The sequence below is a fragment of the Canis lupus genome, chromosome 12, assembly GCF_011100685.1.
Source record: "Canis lupus familiaris isolate Mischka breed German Shepherd chromosome 12, alternate assembly UU_Cfam_GSD_1.0, whole genome shotgun sequence".
NCBI lineage: Eukaryota > Metazoa > Chordata > Mammalia > Carnivora > Canidae > Canis > Canis lupus.
In genome coordinates, this window is record NC_049233.1 from 55,649,602 (window position 1) to 55,669,628 (window position 20,027).

General features: G+C 38.3%; 1 protein-coding gene across 9 annotated transcripts in view; it reads left to right on the forward strand.

Annotated features, from left to right (window-relative positions):
- KLHL32 (kelch like family member 32) overlaps positions 1–20,027 on the forward strand; it is a 230,991-nt gene that overhangs the window by 37,952 nt on the left and 173,012 nt on the right. For 7 of the 9 annotated variants that reach the window (XR_005368042.1, XM_038554767.1, XM_038554775.1 and 4 more), the window contains exons 2-4: positions 4,723–4,796; positions 10,176–10,251; positions 17,764–17,944. Coding sequence is in view for 8 of the 9 variants with exons in the window: in XM_038554767.1 (XP_038410695.1) it covers positions 10,229–10,251; positions 17,764–17,944 (204 nt within the window). In the remaining variant the exon portion in view is untranslated. The remainder of the gene's footprint in view (positions 1–4,722; positions 4,797–10,175; positions 10,252–17,763; positions 17,945–20,027) is intronic. The other 2 variants (XM_038554768.1, XM_038554769.1) reach the window with 2 other exon arrangements.

Here is a 20,027-nt window from a genome sequence, read left to right on the forward strand (position 1 = left end):
AATTGGTGTAATTAAGGTAGTTTAATTTTTAGTTTGGCTTGTTGATTATATACCTAGATTAGTTCATATACCCTAGTTCATCGAGGCTTTCTTTCTTTGCATGTACACCTAATTGGTGTAAGTAAAGCAGCTTAATTTTTAATATCTTATGTTTGTTGATTATATTAACTTATATCAGGCTTCCTGGTCTTTCTTTTGCATATAACCTATAAGATACTTTTTTTTCCTTTCTTTTTCACACAATTATGGTTTAAAAACATTTTTTTTCCTTTGAAAATACTGTATTTTCAAAGTTCACTTCAAAAAAAATCTAAACAAAACTCTGGCAGCCTTGAAACATTTTAATAAAAGTAAAACTATAAAGGTTTAACCTTATCAATCCTGTGTACCAAGCAGATTATATTTGAAAAGGAACTCACCAGTAAAAGAGGGGATTCCTCAATAAACATTTTCTAGGGGTGAGGCCAGTGAATAATTTTGATATGTCAAAGAATTGCTGTAGTTTTGAAAAGCGTTTGCTGCGTTTCCTGGGGTGAATACAGGCATCTGCTAGAGAGCTTGGAGTGGGGCCCTGAATCATCCCAAACTGCAGAATGTTCTTGAGAAGATTGCTGCTATATGTATTTTTGGCATTAAAAAAAAAAATTCAGTACTTAGCATGTAAACTACATTATCAAGAAATGAAACAAAAGTAAAAATTCACCCACATACCTGTCATCTGAGCAATTTACTATGTGAGTCATATTTGTATGTATAATAAAGGGAGACACATTGATGTTTATTGAGACCCTGTGATTTATCAGTCTTTGAACTAGATATGTGCCATGCATTATAACAGCCCTGTGATAAGGTGGCATTATCTGTATTTTTAGAAAATGACAAAATTGAGTCTTGAAAAAGGTTAAGTAACTAGCCCTTGGTAACATGGCATCAAGTTGATTGATATATGAATGTGGCTCCATTTTATAAAATATTTGTTTTATTTTGTGTTTCCATGCTGCATTTATTTGGTTGTATTTTTAACTGCAAAGACTGAAATTTGTGTTACTAGTCTTTTGGGGGACGTTGCATGTTTTAAGTAGTATCACAGCTAATCTCTACAATGATAAGCACTGTATCTGCCTTGTGTCTTTATACTAATTATGCTGCAGAAAAATTCCCTTCTTTCTTTTCCAAGTTCATTAAGCTGAGCCAGGAAACTGATCAAAAGTTACTGAAAATTTAAATACATGTTTTCTTAACTATTTTTATAAATATATTTCATGCTTTTATTTTTTTTTATTTCATGCTTTTAAATGATACTTAGTGACATCAGTAAATTCTCTTTACCAAAATGATATTTTTATATATTCAGTGGTTGACCACTAAGCCACAGGCATAAATAGCATTTGCCTCCTCCTCATATAATGAATTTGTGTGGAAAACCAGTTAAAACTGAGTCTTGAGGAGCTTGGCCTTTTAAAGAAGGTGGAGGAAACAGCATTAAATGTCATAAAAATATGTACATTAGTTATCTAAACCTGGTTTCTGGGGAGTTCTTGGAGTGCATTTTCCCCTAGAAGCAATAGCTAAAATTTAAATGATGGTCAGGTTTTTTGATAAACTCAAAATAAATGAGTATGTGTCTCCATGTGTTTTTGAAGCAACAAAGTCTCTCTCTTTTTTCCCAAACAAAATCTTATGTAGGACCTTAATTGCATTTCTTAGGAATCTTTTAACCCTCAGTTGAGTTAGCTTAAATAAACAAGGAATTTGTTACGAGGATCTAGGTTGTTTTAGGAACCCCCGAGGGAGGTGCACATGGAAGATCCAAAATGTCCTCTCTGCATCTCTTGTCTCTTTCTCTCTGTATACCTGTTTCTTTTCCCTGCATAATTACTTTCTTGGTGTCCTTAATCCACATGGCAGAAAACAGAGCTGAGACTAAGGTGAGACAGGTGAGGTGCCGAATTTAAGAGAGTACTAGAAAACTCTATGATCAAGGTAAACAGTATATGTATTTTTAAGTTTGTGCAGCATTTTATTCAGTTCTACCAACATCTGGTTGAATTATTTCACCTGATAAATCATTTTTTCAGCTTCAACCTTTGCTAAGTAGATAAAAATGTTAAATTCTATAAAATAGGCATACATCTTACTTTCACATAGTTAAATGAGATTCATATAGATTAAAAGATTATTTAATTGTGGTCTCAATAAGACATTAATATTCTTCAACTTTTAATCAAGTACAATCTATCATATATGAATTTTTTTAATGTATATTTTTATATATACATGGCTGGCACTAACTCACTGGTTGGCTGACCTTGAATTCCCTGTTATGCAATATCCCCCTAAAGGTTCATATGTTAATTTGTATTTTTTAAAGTTTTTATTTAAATTCCAGTTATTTAACATGCAGAGTAATATTAATTTCAGGTATACAATTTAGTGATTCAGCACTTATATACAGCACCTGGTGTTCATCACAAGTGCACTCCTTCATCCCCAACACCTATTTTACTGATCCCTCCACCCGCCTCCCCTCTGGTAACCACTGGTTTGTTCTCAATAGTTAAGAGAGTTAAGAGTCTCTTGGTTTAGATCTATAAAGAACTTATTAAACTCAACACCAAAGAAACAAACAATCCAATCATGAAATGGGCAAAAGACATGAAGAGAAATCTCACAGAGGAAGACATAGACATGGCCAACATGCATATGAGAAAATGCTCTGCATCACTTGCCATCAGGGAAATACAAATCAAAACCACAATGAGATACCACCTCACACCAGGGAGAATGGGGAAAATTAACAAGGCAGGAAACAACAAATGTTGGAGAGGATGCGGAGAAAAGGGAACCCTCTTACACTGTTGGTGGGAATGTGAACTGGTGCAGCCACTCTGGAAAACTGTGTGGAGTTTCCTCAAACAGTTAAAAATATACCTGCCCTACGACCCAGCAATTGCACTGTTGGGGGTTTACCCCAAAGATACAAATGCAATAAAACGCCGGGACACCTGCACCCCGATGTTTATAGCAGCAATGGCCACGATAGCCAAACTGTGGAAGGAGCCTCGGTGTCCAACGAAAGATGAATGGATAAAGAAGATGTGGTTTATGTATACAATGGAATATTACTCAGCTATTAGTAATGACAAATACCCACCATTTGCTTCAACGTGGATGGAACTGGAGGGTATTATGCTGAGTGAAATAAGTCAGTTGGAGAAGGACAAACATTATATGTTCTCATTCATTTGGGGAATATAAATAATAGTGAAAGGGAATATAAGGGAAGGGAGAAGAAATGTGTGGGAAATATCAGAAAGGGAGACAGAACGTAAAGACTGCTAACTCTGGAAAACGAACTAGGGGTGGTAGAAGGGGAGGAGGGCGGGGGGTGGGAGTGAATGGGTGACGGGCACTGGGGGTTATTCTGTATGTTAGTAAATTGAACACCAATAAGAAATAAATTAAAAAAAAAGAGTCTCTTGGTTTGCCTGCACCCCCCTTTCCCTATGCTCATTTGTTTTGTTTCTTAAATAATACATATGAGTGAAATCATGTGGTATTTGTCTTTCTCTGACTGACTTACTTCACTTAGCATAATACTCCCTAGCTCCTTCTACCTCATCGCAAATGGTAAGATCTCATGCTTTTCTATGGCTGAGTAATAATATAGCTTTGTATATGTATATACCACGTCTTCTCAAAGTAAATAATATCTTAATGCAGTGTTTCAAAGTTGATGATAAGCAAAATGTCAAAATTTTAAGTAGAGATAAGATTAGTATAAAAATAACCACCAATATCATTTCCTGTATTGTTTTCTATTTGCAAGTGAGCAGCCCAACTGGTGTGGAGACTGGTGGTTCCAATTCTAAATCCCAGAGAAGGGTTCTGATTAGCTCAACTTGGGTTAGGCCCAGTCTCTTAGACCGGTCAGCTAAGGCCTAGGGGTGGGAGGTGTTTGATTGCCAACAGAACCTTGTGGGAGGCTGGACATGCATAGTACCAGGTGTCTACAAAAGTATTAGGTTCATGCACATGAGGAGACTGATTGGGGTTGAGTGAGATAAGGAACTTGACACTTGGTCTTTCTTTCTCCTTACCTTAAGGTTTCTCCTTACATACCACCATTGAACTTACCAATCACTGAAGGGGAGAGTTGAGCCCACAAGAACAGGGAATTCAAGGTCAGCCAACCAGTGAGTTAGTGCCAGCCATGTGTAAGGCCCAGGAGACAAGTACTTGGCATGTTTAATCAGGATAATATCTGATGAGGGCAAGTAGATGCAATTCCTCAGACATGAAACTAGAGGGGTCTGGATGTTGGGGAGAGGTTGATTGTGTGAACTGGTGATTACGCTTACAGAGTGGGCTAAAGAGTAGGAGGTTCCCTTTTGTTCCTTTGGGAACTCTGGCACCTTTCCAGTAACCTTCAAACCACAGCCAGACCGATCTGTTTATGCAAATCTTATCATACCAGTCTCTTGCTTTAAAACCTTCTGTGGACTCCCACTGCTTCAAGGATAGAGACCAATACTACTTTTTCTTTTTGTTTTTTTAAGTAATTTTTCTGCTCAATGTGTGGCTCAAACTCATGACCCTGAGATTAAGAGTTGCAAGCTCCACCAGCTGAGCCAGCCAGGTACCCTGAGACCAATATTCTTAATACTGTTTGTGTGATCTGCCCTCTGGCCTCTAATAGGCCCCTGTTTCTTTCTGTCTTAGGACCTTTGCAGAGGCTGTTGACTCTCCCCAGGATACTTCTCAACAACTCTTCCCCCTACCTACCTCTCCTCCAGGTAATATATATATATATATATATTTGTTTATTTATTTATGATTCTATTTATTTATTCATGAGAGACACACACACACACACAGAGGCAGATACATAGGCAAAGAGAGAAGCAGGCTCCATGCAGGGAGCCCGATGCGATGCGGAACTTGATCCAGGGACTTCAGGATCACGCCCTGAACCAAAGGCAGATGCCCAACCGCTGAGCCACCCAGGCACCCCAACAATTATCTTTTAGAGATCAGCTCAGATGTTCCATCCTCAGAGAAATCCCTTTCCTGATTACACAGGATGGGCCAAGTCCTCTGGGTGCCTGGGTGGCTCAGTCAGTTAAGCATCTGTCTTTGGTTCAGATCATGACCAGGGTCCTGGGATAGAGCCTTGCATTGGGCTCCCTGCTTAGCAGGGAACCTGCTTCTCTCTCTCTCCTGCTCTCCCTGCTTGTGTTCTCTCTTCCTCTCTCTCTCTCTTAAATAAATAAATAAAATCTCTAAAAAAAACCTACAATAGTCAATTAGAACAATAAAACCACAATAATATAATAGCTAACATCATGTGGCAGGTAGCTTCTGAGAATTTTAATTTGTTCAATCCTCACAATAATAGTATGAAGTAGGTGATCCTGTTTTTAGGATGAGGAAACTGTGCTTAGTGTCCATTGCATTGATCACAATTATGATTAAAGAATGAATTATATGGGCCCTGTCAGTGGCCAGGATGGGACTGAAGGAAGCCTTTTGTTTAGAAGGAAAAGGCTAGATGTTGGTCTTGAGGCTGTGTTTGTGAAGCAACCATGCTATGCTCTGGGTGATGTGCTTACTTGGTATGGCTTTGAGAAGAGATCAGTGATGACTGTGAGAGTGTTTAACCCTCAAGCCACTCCTTGCTGTCCACCATGGCCCACTGTCAGCCCTATGAAAGGAGGAACTCATGTATTAGCTGTTGTATCCTAGGAACTCAGCTCTGGGTCTTACATAAAAAAGTAGTTTTTCAATAAATATTTATTTTATGAATCAGTCAAAAAATTTTCCAAAATTTTGGGAGTATTTTTCAGCAAGCTGCATCTGAATTCTATCCTAAAGTTACAGCACTGATGATGGGAGTTATTCCCCAGGGCTTTAATTTGATCTTGGGCTATCTGGTGGATGCCCAGGACTCGAGGTGGACACCTGTGTGGACCCTGTTTAGGGAACAGGTGAGCCAAGGGAGCAGATATCGGACCTCAGGAGTACTGGTCTCTAAAGTGAGGCAAGACCGGGAGGAACATTCTGCCCCAAGTGGAAGTAGAGAGATTAGAGTCTCATGCTTCTTACATAGGTGTTCACAAAGGCTAATTTGTGGAGGGGAATGAGTTAACCTTTATAGTTTTGGGATCATGCATATGGGAGGCTGAGATGAATACATTCTAGAACTCATAGAATAGCCCGGTCCTATGTTCCCTTGGGCTCAGAAAGTTTTAGATGGTCTCCACTGAAAGGGACTTTGAATGTAATTATTCTTAATTCACAGAAAAAGAACTACCTCATTTGTTTTCAACTCCATATGGCACTACCCTTTGGGCTTGTGTGATTGTATCTCTAATGGGCTGTGAGCACCCCTGAGAGCTAGATGCTTGGAGAGCCATTCTAGCCTTTCTTCTTATAGGTCTGCTCCTGGAGCCCTGCCCGGGTGGTCCAGCCCTGAATCCATTTCTGGATTCTGAGGAAGGGAAAGGTGGGAGACTGGCAGGGATCTCCTTGGGCTTATGAGAAGAGCTAAGTGTCCTGATTTAGGAAGAAATCCACATCCCCTCCCCACCCCCCAACCACCCACAGGAAAAGTGGAAGTGAGCAGGAGGAGAGATAGAGCTCTGGCTGAGTGAAGTAGACACTTCAAGTAAGGGAAACTTAAAATATAAAGTATAGCTAATAGACTTAAAATATAAAAACAAGTGTTACGTATACAAAAACCAAGATTATAATTCAAGGACACAATTTATATAAAAGTATATATGGTAAATAGTAAATAACATATAGCAAAAATAGTAAATATAAATAATAATAAACCTTTCAGAGGCGATTCATCCTTTATCTTATTTTAATTCACCTTTATATATTTATTTATTAAAGAGTTTACTTATTTATTCATGAGAGACAAAGAAGGAGAGAGGCAGAGACTTAGGCAGAGGGAGAAGCAGGCTCCATGCAGGGAGCCCCATGTGGGACTCAATCTTGGAACCCCAGGATCACATCCTGAGCTGAAGGCAGAGGCTCAACCCCTGAGCCACCCAGGTTCCCTTTAATTCGCCTTTAAAATGGTGTCCATTTCACTAAACTTTGTAGGACATAGAATGTTCTAATTAGGTAATTTATTTTATTTTTTATTTTTATTTTTTAAGTAGGCTTCACACCATGCATGGAGCCCAACACAGGTCTGTCCTTCCTTTTTTCTTTTCTTTTCTTTTCTTTTCTTTTCTTTTCTTTTCTTTCTTTTCTTTTCTTTTCTTTCTTTCTTTTCTTTTCTTTTCTTTCTTTTCTTTTCTTTTCTTTCTTTTCTTTTCTTTTCTTTCTTTTTTTCTTTTCTTTTTCTTTTCTTTTCTTTTCTCTTTTCTTTTTTCTTCTTTCTTTCTTTCTTTCTTTCTTTCTTTCTTTCTTTCTTTCTTTCTTCTTTCTTTCTTCTTTCTTTCTTCTTTTTTGTATATATTTTTTTATTGGAGTTCAATTTACCAACACATAGCATAATACCCAGTGCTCATCCCGTCACGTGCTCCTCTCAGTGCCCGTCACCCAATCACCCCAACCCCCCCTGCCCTCCTCCCTTTCAGCCACCCCTCATTTGTTTCCCAGAGTTAAGTGTCTCTCATGTTCTGCCAACACAGGTCTTGAACTGACAACCTGGAGATCAAGACCTGAGCTGAGATTAAGAGTTGGATCCTTAACTGACCTAGCCCCCCAGGCACCCCTAATTAGATAATTTCTGAGGAGAGCTAATTCAGTGAGTTGGTCTCCAAACAGCAAGGGAATTTAATCTATCTTATGATTTCTAATTATGTTTGGAATGTCTGAAAAATATCAACTTAAATGTGTTCTTTAATTTTGGATTATTTTAACTTTTAGGATTCTTGTTCTCCATTTGTCCAGTTATTGGGTACATTTACAAGACTTTCAGAAAGATAAGGGTTTTTTTTATATCTCTCTGTAATAATAAATGTTCTTTTGCCATTTTAAAGTTCAAGTGTCCATCTCTGTTTGTGTTTGTGTTAGCCTGTGAGAGCCTGGAGTTTATAACCCAGATTCTGGAAAGAAACTGTAGCAGTGGTAGGTTGCTAGGAAAGTCTCTCAGCTAATTAAACAACGTGCCTTGAATTATTCTGAGTCTCCATACTGCCCAGTCATACTGGATCAACTGAAAATGATACTCATTTTGGGGATTGTCAAAACTTAAATTAGAAATACATGAAAGCCTAGACATCCTATTTTCAATAATTAAAGAAAACCAGAAATAAAAAATATAATTATATGAAAATGTTCAAAACAACCTAATGTTCAAGAACAATGAAATACTTAAAGAGATTTTGATATATCCACATGAATTACTATACAGCCATACCAGCTGCAGGTTTACATAGAATGTAGCAAATACTGTATTTTAGTTGTTAGAAATCATAGCTCGCTCTCTTTTATACAAATCAACAGAAATAGGTGCAGTTTAATATATTACTTTCTTAAGTGTTTTCACAGTTACACTTTGCAAAATAAAATTGAGACAGAAGGGAGCCTGTTTAAGATTATCCAGAATAGAATTAATTTTGCCACTTGAGTGTATTAGAAAACAGGAGCTAGACCCACTAGTGAGAGTTGTAAAGCATAGTCGTGGACCATGTTCCAGATTATTCAAATAATTTACTTTTTTTTTAAGATTTTAGTTATTCATGAGAGACACACACACACACACACACACACACACACACAGAGAGGCAGAGACACAGGCAGAGGGAGAGAGAAGCAGGCTCCATGCAGGGAGCCCGACGAGGGACTCGATCCTGGGTCTCCAGAATCATGCCCTGGACCAAAGGCAGGTGCTAAACCGCTGAGCCACCCAGGGATCCCAATAATTTACTTTTTTGTTTAGAGTTACATCAGTGATTGATCACAAAGGTTGGGAGGGGGACTGGAAGGGGGACTTTGAGGTGGGAAGTGGGATTAAGAGAGTATACAGCCAAGGAGCTATTTCAAGCCTGACAACTTTATTCTATCGTATATTTATAGTTATTCTAATCTTAAAGCTCCTCTAAGAATCTGTTTTCCATTTCCTACAAATTTTCATCCTTTCTCTCTCTAATTTTTTTCATCTAATTTTCAGAAATCTCCTTGAATAGAAAATTATCTTTCTGGGGACACCCAGATGGCACAGTTAAGCCTTTGTTTCGTGATCTCAGGGTCATGAGATTGAGCCCTACATGAAGCTTTGTGCTCAGTGCCAAGTCTACTCAAGACTCTCTCTCTCTCCTGCTCCTCCCCCCTAAAATAAATAAATCTTAAAAAAAAAGATACTCAAAGTACTTAAAATTATCTTTCTGTAGATTCTTAGCCAAGACATACTTGATTTTTTTAAAGATTTTATTTTTTATTCATGAGACACACAGAGAGAGAGGCAGAGACACATGCAGAGGGAGAAGCAGGCTCCATGCAGGGAGCCTGATGTGGGACTCTATCCCGGATCTCCAGGATCAGGCCCTGGGCTGAAGTTGGCAGTAAACCACTGAGCCACTCGGGTTGCTCAACATACTTGATTTTTTTTTTTTTTAAAGATTTTATTTATTTATTCATGATAGTCACACAGAGAGAGACAGAGACACAGGCAGAGGGAGAAGCAGGCTCCATGCACCGGGAGCCCGATGTGGGATTCGATCCCGGGTCTCCAGGATCACGCCCCAGGCCAAAGGCAGGCGCCAAACCGCTGTGCCACCCAGGGATCCCAACATACTTGATTTTAACCTAATTTCACTAATATTCAGGTATGGAAGAAAAGTAAAATTGCTATAAAGGACAAGTCAGCTAGTATCTATGGTTAAGACTTTGTAGCTTTATTTTATCAAATCTTATTTTTTCCCTTTGGCCATCTGATATTTTAATTTATTACTGTAACTCTTAATTTAGGTATTGTTGGTTCTCAGTCACATTTTACTACTTACTCCCTGAAGTTCCAGTGAAGTGAAAAAACTTAAAGACATCTTGAACCATTGCTTATTAAAGAGCATTAGTCGAAATGTTGAATCTTGACTATGAAACTCCCCCAGATGGCTCCTTGGGGCTCTAAAGCATACGTATTATGAAGGCCCAGAGGATGTTTTTTGGCCTTTAGCTCACTGTGCTTTTTTTTTTTTTCTTGTCTTTTTATTCAGCTGGAATGCTTGCAAACTGCTAAGGCTGAGATCCTGAGGAGCCCAGCTGGAGAATGCCGTCTGAACGCTGCCTGAGGTTGGCCCTATAGGAGCTTCCTTGTTTGGTGTTTGAGCCTTGAAATAGTCACACTGCACATCCCAGGGCTGAGCATCCCAGTACTCAACACATATTTAAAGGAATTAAGCAAACCAGTCAGAGTGTGTGTGAGTTTAGTATTGTAGCACACGGGTTAACCACTGTGATCTTATTTACTTGTCATACCCAGGTACCTTTCATGGTTCTTTGAATGATACTACTTATTATCCTTTTCTTATTTGGGATATCTAAAAAAAAATATACTTCTATAAAGGTATATGATTTAAAAAGAATCAGAAAACTACTTCTATATGACTATCATCCCCTTTACAGCAGTCACTTTGGGGAATGTGATACATATTCTCAAAACACTCAACATTTTCTTATAATAATTCATTTATTTAATAGATATTTATTGAGCCACACACTTTACTTGATGCAGAGAACCCAGCAGTGAATAAAACAGATAAGGTTCCTGCCCTCATAAAATGTATATTCTATGGGGGAAACAGATATTAAGCAAATCACACCCAGTAGCAATGCAAATATAATTGTGAAAAGTGCTTTGAAGGAAGGGTACAGGGTTGATAGAATGAGAAAGTGTCTTCCTGTAGAAGGCTCTATAATCTGAGATCTTAAGCATGGGATGATATGGGGAAATGTTCTGGATCAGGAAGGAACTTGGCATATTCCTAAAATTGAGGGTGCAGTCGATAAGAAAACATAGGATACTTTTTTTTTTTTTTAATATTCTCGGTGGAGGCAAGTCTTCATTATCCTCTGAAGAAACAGTCAAAAGGATCTTCAGAGCAAAGAATAAGAGAGGTGTGAAACATAGGAAATACTTTCTTTTTATTAAGAATTGGGTATGTCTCTGAAATAATGGGACCAGCTTTCTTCCACTACTCTGAAGCTATTAGAGTTGACCAGTTCCAAGACTATGTTCAGAAATGGAGGGAGGCATTGCTAGAGCTGTATAGTGCCAAGTCCATTGCTTTAGATCAATGATTCTCAGTAGGGTACATCGTGCAACATCTGGCAACATTTTTGGTAGTCCCTGGGGTTGGAGGTGCTACTAGCATCTAGTCAATAGATGCTAGGGATCCTGTTAAGCACCTTATAATATGCACTGCAAGTCCCCATCACAAATAAGGATCTGGCCCCAGATGTTAATTTCACTGAGGTTGAGAAATCCTGCATTATATCTGGCATCCAGTCTGTATAGCAGAGACCATGGTATCTCCCTACCACCACCTCAGCCAAGTAATTTATTTCTGGTTACTTGGATCTCTGTGCATTTTTCCCAAAATAACTTTTTACTTTAAAACTGCCATCTCTGCTTATATTGATCAACTCTGATCCCACTACCATCTGTCCTCCACTGTATTGATCAACTCATCTCCCTACTATCTGTCTTCTACGGTACCATCAGCTCTTTAATGGTCATTCCTTCTCTGCTGCAATGCAGAGTCCTTCCTTCCCCACCTTTCAAACTTCCCCTGTGCTCCGAGGAACTGTTGCACCATAATCGTGTGCTCTGCTGTATCATCTCCATCACCCTGAAAAGCTCTTCACCTGCTGACTTCACTGAGACCTGTCCTTTCCTGCGGCACCACCTCTTTTGTAGCTCTGCCAAATATGTCATTATTATCTCCTCACAGCTCATGTATTTGGGGGATGGGCAGGGATGTTGTCAGCTTGAGTAAAGAGTTAAGATATAAGGCAGAGAGAAAGGAAGCCCCTGACTCCCCTGACTAGGCTCACACAGGCCACATTTAATCTTCAACCTGCTTATCTCCAAAAATTGTCTCCTTCCGCTAAGCCATCCACTTCCATGGTCACCCTTTGGGCCTTGCATCCCCAGTAGTTGCTATATTTCTGATCACTGCATCAGCCGCTTTACTCTTCAGGATCTCCTCTCTGTCTAACCTGCTAGTTTACCTTCCCCCACTGTGGTTGTATTTTGACCTCTTTACTGGCCCTGTTACTTTTTACTAACCCATCATCCCTTTCTTTCCCTCATTTCCCTTCTTACCCAGTTTAGATACCATGAGTCTTTTGAATCTTTTGATTTCTCTTCCTGCATTTTTGATGTATTTGCTTGACAATATCCCAACCCAGATGAACCCAGATATCCTTGTTTCCATGCCTACATTGTCCAATGGATATTGGTTCCACCAAATCTTTATATTCAACAAACCAAAAGAATGCTAAGAATTTTAATATGTGTTTCTGGTCCACCTCTGCCCTCCTGCTACTCAAAGGGTAGTCCTTTTCTACCACTGACCCCAGTCATCCTTCTGTATTTTGAATACTATTCTTTCTTCTCAGCAACCTTTGACTGTTGATTGTCTCTGCATTGTATTCTGGAGGCCCAGCTCTCTTTGTAGTTGAGTCCCAGATTTACACCTCTAGCCAACTCTCTTTCTGAGCTCCAGACCCTGCACCAGTCCCTCCCTTTTCCTCAGGGTTTTAACAATTAACATTCTGTATGAGGGGCATGCTCCCTCCTATGAGGAGATCATACTACATAGCACTTGCTCTTCCCCACCTGGAAAACCCTTCTCTCCCCTTTTTGTGACAGTAACTCTCCTCCTTCATCCCCCAGCTCCAGCATTACTTCTGGGGGGCCAGATTATTTGATTAGTGTGTAACTGCCTTGCTAAACTGAATGTTCCACAAGGGTTGCTACCACGTTTGGTTTGTTCACCATTTTGTTTCCAGTATATAGCACAATACCTGGCATAGGATAAATAAATGTTTGTCGAGTGAATGAATGGAGGAATGGAACAAAACTGTTCATTTATAATTAAGTTCCTTTCTGTATAATCTTTATTACTTCTTAATCATTCTCTAAGAATGTTGTGTTCTCTTTGCTTGTAATTTTGACCATTGCTATTAATTGTTTAGCATTCACTTTAAAGTATTTACAAATTGCAAATAAAAAGGAAAATTAAGTTCTATTATGGGATTTTAACAGCTTGCTGACTTAAATAATAGGGCTGCTTTAATATTAATGTATTTAATTTGTATAGAAATATTTTGATTATGGAATTGAAGCCATTAGGGTACTTAACTAAATAGACTGAATTTAGATAATCACAAATAATTCTAGTACTACCAGTTTTTTTTTTTTTTTTTTGCTCATTCTTTTCTTTCTGTGTAGTCTATTTAGGAAATGAAGCCCTTTATGTTACTTGGCTGCATTTGATTTATAAGTATGTAATACCTTATTGGTGGCCTTACTTGAAAACTACTTGCATATATTTTGTATATCTAAATACTAGATTAACATTGATATAGAATTGACTTGAATTTTAAAATTTGAAATGCAGATGTTTAAAAACCAGATAGCTGTTTTGGAATTTAAATCTTAAAAACTGACTAAACTCAGTCAAAATTTACTTTATGAAAAATGAGACCCTCTGAGATTTCTGTGATCAAAAATGTTAACTCTATAAACTAGAAGTAGTGATTTACACTGTGGCAGAGCTTCACTCTGAGTGGGGTGTACCATGTTATGAATGTTGTGCTCTGCATTTGATTTTTTAGTTTTTGCTATCAATTCTAGAATGAAGGTTAAAGACTTGAAGTCATGAATAGTCCTGTTCCCTGAGAACTCATTTATTTATCTCCCTGTTACTGAATGTTGACATATGGTCAATCAAATACTCCCTGGCATCAATCACTAAAAAGCAATCTGCTGCTCAGAGAGTTTGGAGCTTCCCATGTTGTACCTGCAGAGGCTGTGCCCTGTGAGACACAGGAACAGCCATGCTCCTCAACAGCCTTATGGGATACCTGAAGCCCTTACAGAGTTCAAGTGGAAAGGAATGAGGGATATGTCCCCCTGGGGGCTTACACACTGTCCAATAGAACCATAATGTGAACCATATATATAATTAAAAATTCTCAAGTAGTTACTTTTTTAAAAAAGTAAAAGGAAACTGATAAAATAAATTTAACTATATAGTATATTTAATCCAGCATACCCCAAGGCAACATGTAATCAATGTAAAATATTGGTATTTTGCATTCTTTTTTCATACTGCATCTAACGTCAAGTGCATTTCAATTTGGACCACCCACATTTCAAGTGGCCAATAACCACCTGTAGCTAGTGGCTATTGTATTGGACAGTGTACTTCTAGGGGATTCATCAGAGGAAAGACTGTTGGCATTGCCCTGGGAAAGCCAAGTCACCTTCTGCACTTATCTGGGAGTTTTAAGGTGGCAGCATTGCTTCCATGGATGACCTTTCCCAATCTTAGAATGACACGCAAATCTGAATACTTTGGGAAATGTGCCTCATGTTTTCTGTTTTTTTTTTTTTCTTCAGTAATTTGCGAATTTTAGGAATATTCTCTTTCTTCCTTCTTCATTGTTTCCCAAATAATGGAGGGATATTGTTGGGAAATGTAGTGTGCTAATTTGATGTAAATTATAGATGTCAACGGCGCTGTTTGCAAGCATGTATCTGGAGTTGTTCATAGCTATCTATACACTCCTTATCTTAATTTAGACATGATACTTTAGAGTCTCTGATTCACCTCCTCCCTTATTTATGATCACTGACTTCATCAGATGGGCCTGCCACTTTCTAGCTGTGTTCCGTGGTCACACATGCTTTAACATTTAGAGGGTTGAAGTCTTTTGCAGATTTACATCTGAGAGTTGAGTGGGAAGTTACTTTCAGAATATAATAAAAACTTGTTGATTAATAGGCCTTTATTTCTTGCCAAATGTTGGAGTATTTGTTTCTGCTTTTAAAGATTCCTAACATATTGGCTCCAAAATATTTGGGATCTTGTGCCAAGTGTTGCCTTAAATATTTAGCATGTTGTTTTCTTGAAGCTTGACTATTTCAAGCCCAGCTGAATGATCCTGTGAAATTGTGCAGCATCACTATTGTTTCAGAGCTGAGCCCTTTATTCTTTGCCAAATTTCAGTTTACAGCTGCTCTTTCCATGGCGGGATTTAATCGCTGTCAATAGATATCTGAAATGGAAATACTGATTCAGTCTTGATAATAAGGACATGAATTGTGGCACTGTATTTGGAAAATGAGTAAGGAAACAGTTTAAAGCAATTATTTTAACATATTATGCTGTTCCACTAAAAATGAAATTTTAAAATACATTTATTTAACATTTAAGGTGTTATTAAAAGGGAGAAAAGTAATGGGTGCTTCAAATAAATTTTCAATGAGAGTTTCAAATAATAAGTAATAACTAGAATCTCTTTTTCTGTCTCCAAACTTATCTTAGTTGCCATGCAAAGATAAATATTTTTGAAGCCTGATTTCAGATATTTCTTATCACTATCTCTTGTTATTATCTTCATGTGTATTCTTTTTAAAAGGCAACTTTGATTTTGAGATAACATGAATAATATATGCATAATATAAAACAAAGTTTGTATGGACTTTGTGATTTTTTTCCCTCTGCGGTCTTCACAGTTTTTTTGAGATTTTTGGGATAGTCTTCACAGTTTGTTATGTTGTTTTGTTTTTTTTTTGTTGTTGTTTTTTAAGTAGGAAGGTGAATTACATTATTGTGTTCTTGGATAGGTTCTCAAAAATGCCTGATCTCTTGGACCTTCGGTTTTCTTATCTGTAGAATAGAGATAATAATAGTGCCTGCCTCATAAGATTGTTAAGATGATTAAGTGAATTAGTAATTATAAATCAGTAAGAATACTTCATGGAACATAAGACTGTTTGTAAAAGACATAAAAACATCCTTTTAAGAAAGATTAAAAAAAAAACTATCCTAGAACTTTAGCAGATAGAATATTTCTGCTACTATTCTATTCCCTTATTGCTTTAATTGAGTGATGCTAATTAATCTCCATTCCAGGCTTTGCATAGAAATTTGTATTAAAAAGTTACTTATGCTTCCGAATGTGGTTTTCAGTTACTGATTTTAAATGTCTACCAATAGCTGGAGCTGCAGGATGAATATTCAATGACAGTAACCATTTCAAAACTCACTGCTGGATTTCAACTGAAAATAATCCTCCCACCTTCCCACGAGAACTTCCTATATCCTCACCTCCTGCCAAGGTTTTTTTGTTGTTGTTTCAATAGTTCTGACATTTCTGAGGCTTCTCAGTCAGAAATGTCCAATAAAGCTTACAAGGCTGTACTCTGCATCTCACAGGAAGCATTTGGTTCACTTTAAGGTGGTGGCCTGTGTTGAAGTGCAGTTTACCAGCTGAGTGGCATCACAGGCTGGGCAGAGCTTTGTTAAATAAACTAACCATGTAGACTAGTCGCCAGTGGCGACTCCCTGGCTTCTGCGAGTGGCTCTTTCACATTCAGAGGGAAGAACTGGGTACAGAAGTTGTCAGGATAGGACAGACGATGCTCAGTCATCCCGATGGTATCTTCCCTCAGCTTCCAGAAGAGTCCACAAGCCAGAAACAGGGCTTGATGGCCCTTGTTCTCATTCTGGGAGTAACTTAGATTGGTGTAGCTCACCCATCCTGATCTCCTGCCATTTCTGAGATTTTAGAGTCCTGTGGAGACTCTATTCATAGATCTAGGCTGGAGTTGTTCATAGCTATCTACACACTCAGGGTAGAACATTATGTGTTCATGGCACCACTTCCACCTTATTTTGGCAAGATCTGGGGTTTCAGAAGTTCTAAAGAACATAGGATGGATATTTTAAAATAGGGTAAGGAGTGAAGGGCTAAGTTTCACAATGAGCAAATTTAGCAATTTCAAAAAATAGAATGGAAAATAAAATTATATAGTCATTCCTAAATATAGTACAGTGACCACATACAGAGATTGAAAGCTGATAATATAGATATATTTTACTTCCAGCCTTAGATTTTTTTCATTTACCATGACATTTCTTTTGATGTTCTCCTAAAGTACATAATTACCCAAGTTTAATAATCATCTGCTGTGGTTTAATTAATTGCCTTTTACATGGAGTGACTAGTGGCAGCTCTTTTTTCTCTAACCAACACTTACTCAGTTTTGTTTTATTTATTAATGTAATAATAATAATGCATTACATTAATGAGGGGAGATACGGCAACTTCCTATATCTCTAATGAGTCTGGGGGTCTTGTGGATTCTGTGCTAGATCAGGGCATGGTGGTGATCATGTTCTGAGCTTGCACTAACCCCACACAGGTGGTACAAAGCTAGAGAAGGAATTAGAGTTAGGGCAGGGGTCGCAGAGAGGACAGATTCACATATGTACACACATCCAGATACACATCTGGAGAAAGTGCTGCACTCAGAGATGTGCATATCCATATCCAGGGGACAGAGGCCCAGAAGCAGAGGCTCACAGGCCCACGGACATGGGCCAATACACAGACACAGATGGACACACACAAAAACGCAAACTCAGAAAGAGAAGCATTAGTAGGAAAGAGAAAGACACCCTAACGGGGTGAGGAAAAGAGACTGGTGCTGAGGGGGTGAGGTAGCACGGGGGCCACAGGGGCTGGCCAGCGGAAGAGTGTTGATGTGATTGCTCTCTTTCGTAGTATTCAAGAAATGCTGACAGGCCAGAGGCTCTGCCACTCGGAATCTCACAATGATAGTGTCTTGGCAGCGCTGAATCAACAGAGAAGTGACGGCATCCTCTGCGATGTCACCCTGATTGCCGAGGAACAGAAATTCCATGCTCACAAGGCAGTCCTAGCAGCATGCAGCGACTATTTCCGGGTAAGTTGGGGTAGTTTGTTTGTTTGGTTGCTTATTTGCTTCTGTTAAGATATTATTCAACAGAGGATGACAAAGTTTCCTGAAGTGGCAGGCAACCTCAGTCAGTTAGATGACAGTTCCCAGACTTGGGAATGTTGGGGGGCTTTCCTGGGGCAGAATGAGATTGGGGTTCCAGTGGGATACTCTCTGGGCTGGACACCTAGATGTCCCTCCAGTGAACAGACTTTGCATCTGAGCCAAAGGGTGTTTGATACCATCCCACCATAAGGCACTGTGGCGTTGTAGTGCCCCATAATGGGTGTGAACTGGGGGATATGATGTTTCTAGATTCAGGATCAGAAGGACAATCTGTAAAATAATTTGTTAAAATTTAAAACATTCATAAATATATGTAGTGTTTCTGATTTTTAAATTTTCTATGCCATCTCATCTTACTGCTTTCCAACTATTTGCTCCAGAGATAGAGATACAGTTGACCCAATGGACTTTTATGGTTGATAAATGTGTGTTGGTCTGAAGGCATGTGGTCTTGTTTAGTAGAACTTTAGAGCTTGGTTTTCAGTGGCTAATGAGATATGGTGAAATATTTATTGCTTTATTTTAATTCCAGTATAGTTAACATACAGTGTTATATTAGTTTCAGGCATACAATATAGTGATTCAGCACTTTCATATATCACCTGGTGCTCATCACAACAAACACCCTCCTTAATCCCCATCACCTATTTCACCCATCCTCCCACCCACCTCCCCTCTGGTAACCCTCAATTTGTTCTTTGTAGTTAAGAGCCTGTTTCTTGGTTTGTCTCTCTCCCTTTGTCTTTTTGCCCCTATGATCATTTGTTTTATTTCTTTTATTCCCCATATGAGTGAAATCATACGGTATTTGTCTTCTCTAACTGACTTATTTCACTTAGCATTGTACTTTCTAGCTCCATCCATGTCCTTGTGTGTTTATTGCTTTTTTAAAGAATAAAATATACAATATGGTTATAGCTAACTAAATGTCATTTATTTAGTACTGCTTATGATTGAAGTAAGTGGTAGAAAAAGAACTTTGTATACATTTATCATGTAAATGAGAATAGAAATTAATTGTGATTTTTAAAATTTCCCTTACCAAGGTCTCAGAATGCTACAGAAAACCAACTTAGGCCATGGGCAATTTGTTGGCTTGATTTGTATAATTCCAATAATAATCTTGGTTTTGATGTCTGAGAGACAATATCAACTGCACTCAATTGCCAGCCAGCAGTTAAACAGAATTTTCAAAGATGCCAAATCATAAAAGAAAGTCTTTTTTTTTTTAAAGTATTTTAAATGTGATGAAACCTAGTTGTGTAGAGGAACAAGAGGAAGGTATTTAAGATGTCTATAAATAAAAAGTAGGGATTTAGTTCTCAACTGTAGATATGAAGCAGAATATCTGAAAAGTGATCTTTTAGTTCATTAATATAATGTTACATTCTATATTCTATATACTCACACATTGTCAGGCATTAATTTTCCAGAAAGGTTATATTATTCAGGGGACTTTTCAAACAACATACTTTGGGTTGTTATATATGACACGTGCACATTATATAATAATAAGTTTGTCTTCCTGTAGACCACAATATAGCCCTCTTGTTACTTAGCTTCCCTCTTCTTAGGTCTCTGCTGGCTGGCTTTTTAATTTAATTTTGGGAAATGGTTTGATTTTGTGCATGTATGTATGTGAGAGAGAAAGCATGTGAGCAGGTGCATGTTACTTGTTTGCTGCTACTCCAAGGCTTTCATCTCTTCCACCACAATACCCCTGATACTCTGTTAGGTTACACAGAGAGAATGCCTCTTTTATAACACCATGTTACAAAGCTCATGAAGAAAGCTATATTATTCCCATGATGCAGATAAGGAAACTGAGGTGCCACATGTTTAAATAACTCACCCAAGGACTGCCAGATATTAGGTAGAAGAGCTGATTTTTCTTTTAAAGATTTTATCTATTTATTCATGAGAGAGAGAGGCAGAGACATAGGCAGAGGGAGAAGCAGGCTCCCTGCAGGGAGCCCAATGCAGGACTCGATCCCGGGACTCCAGG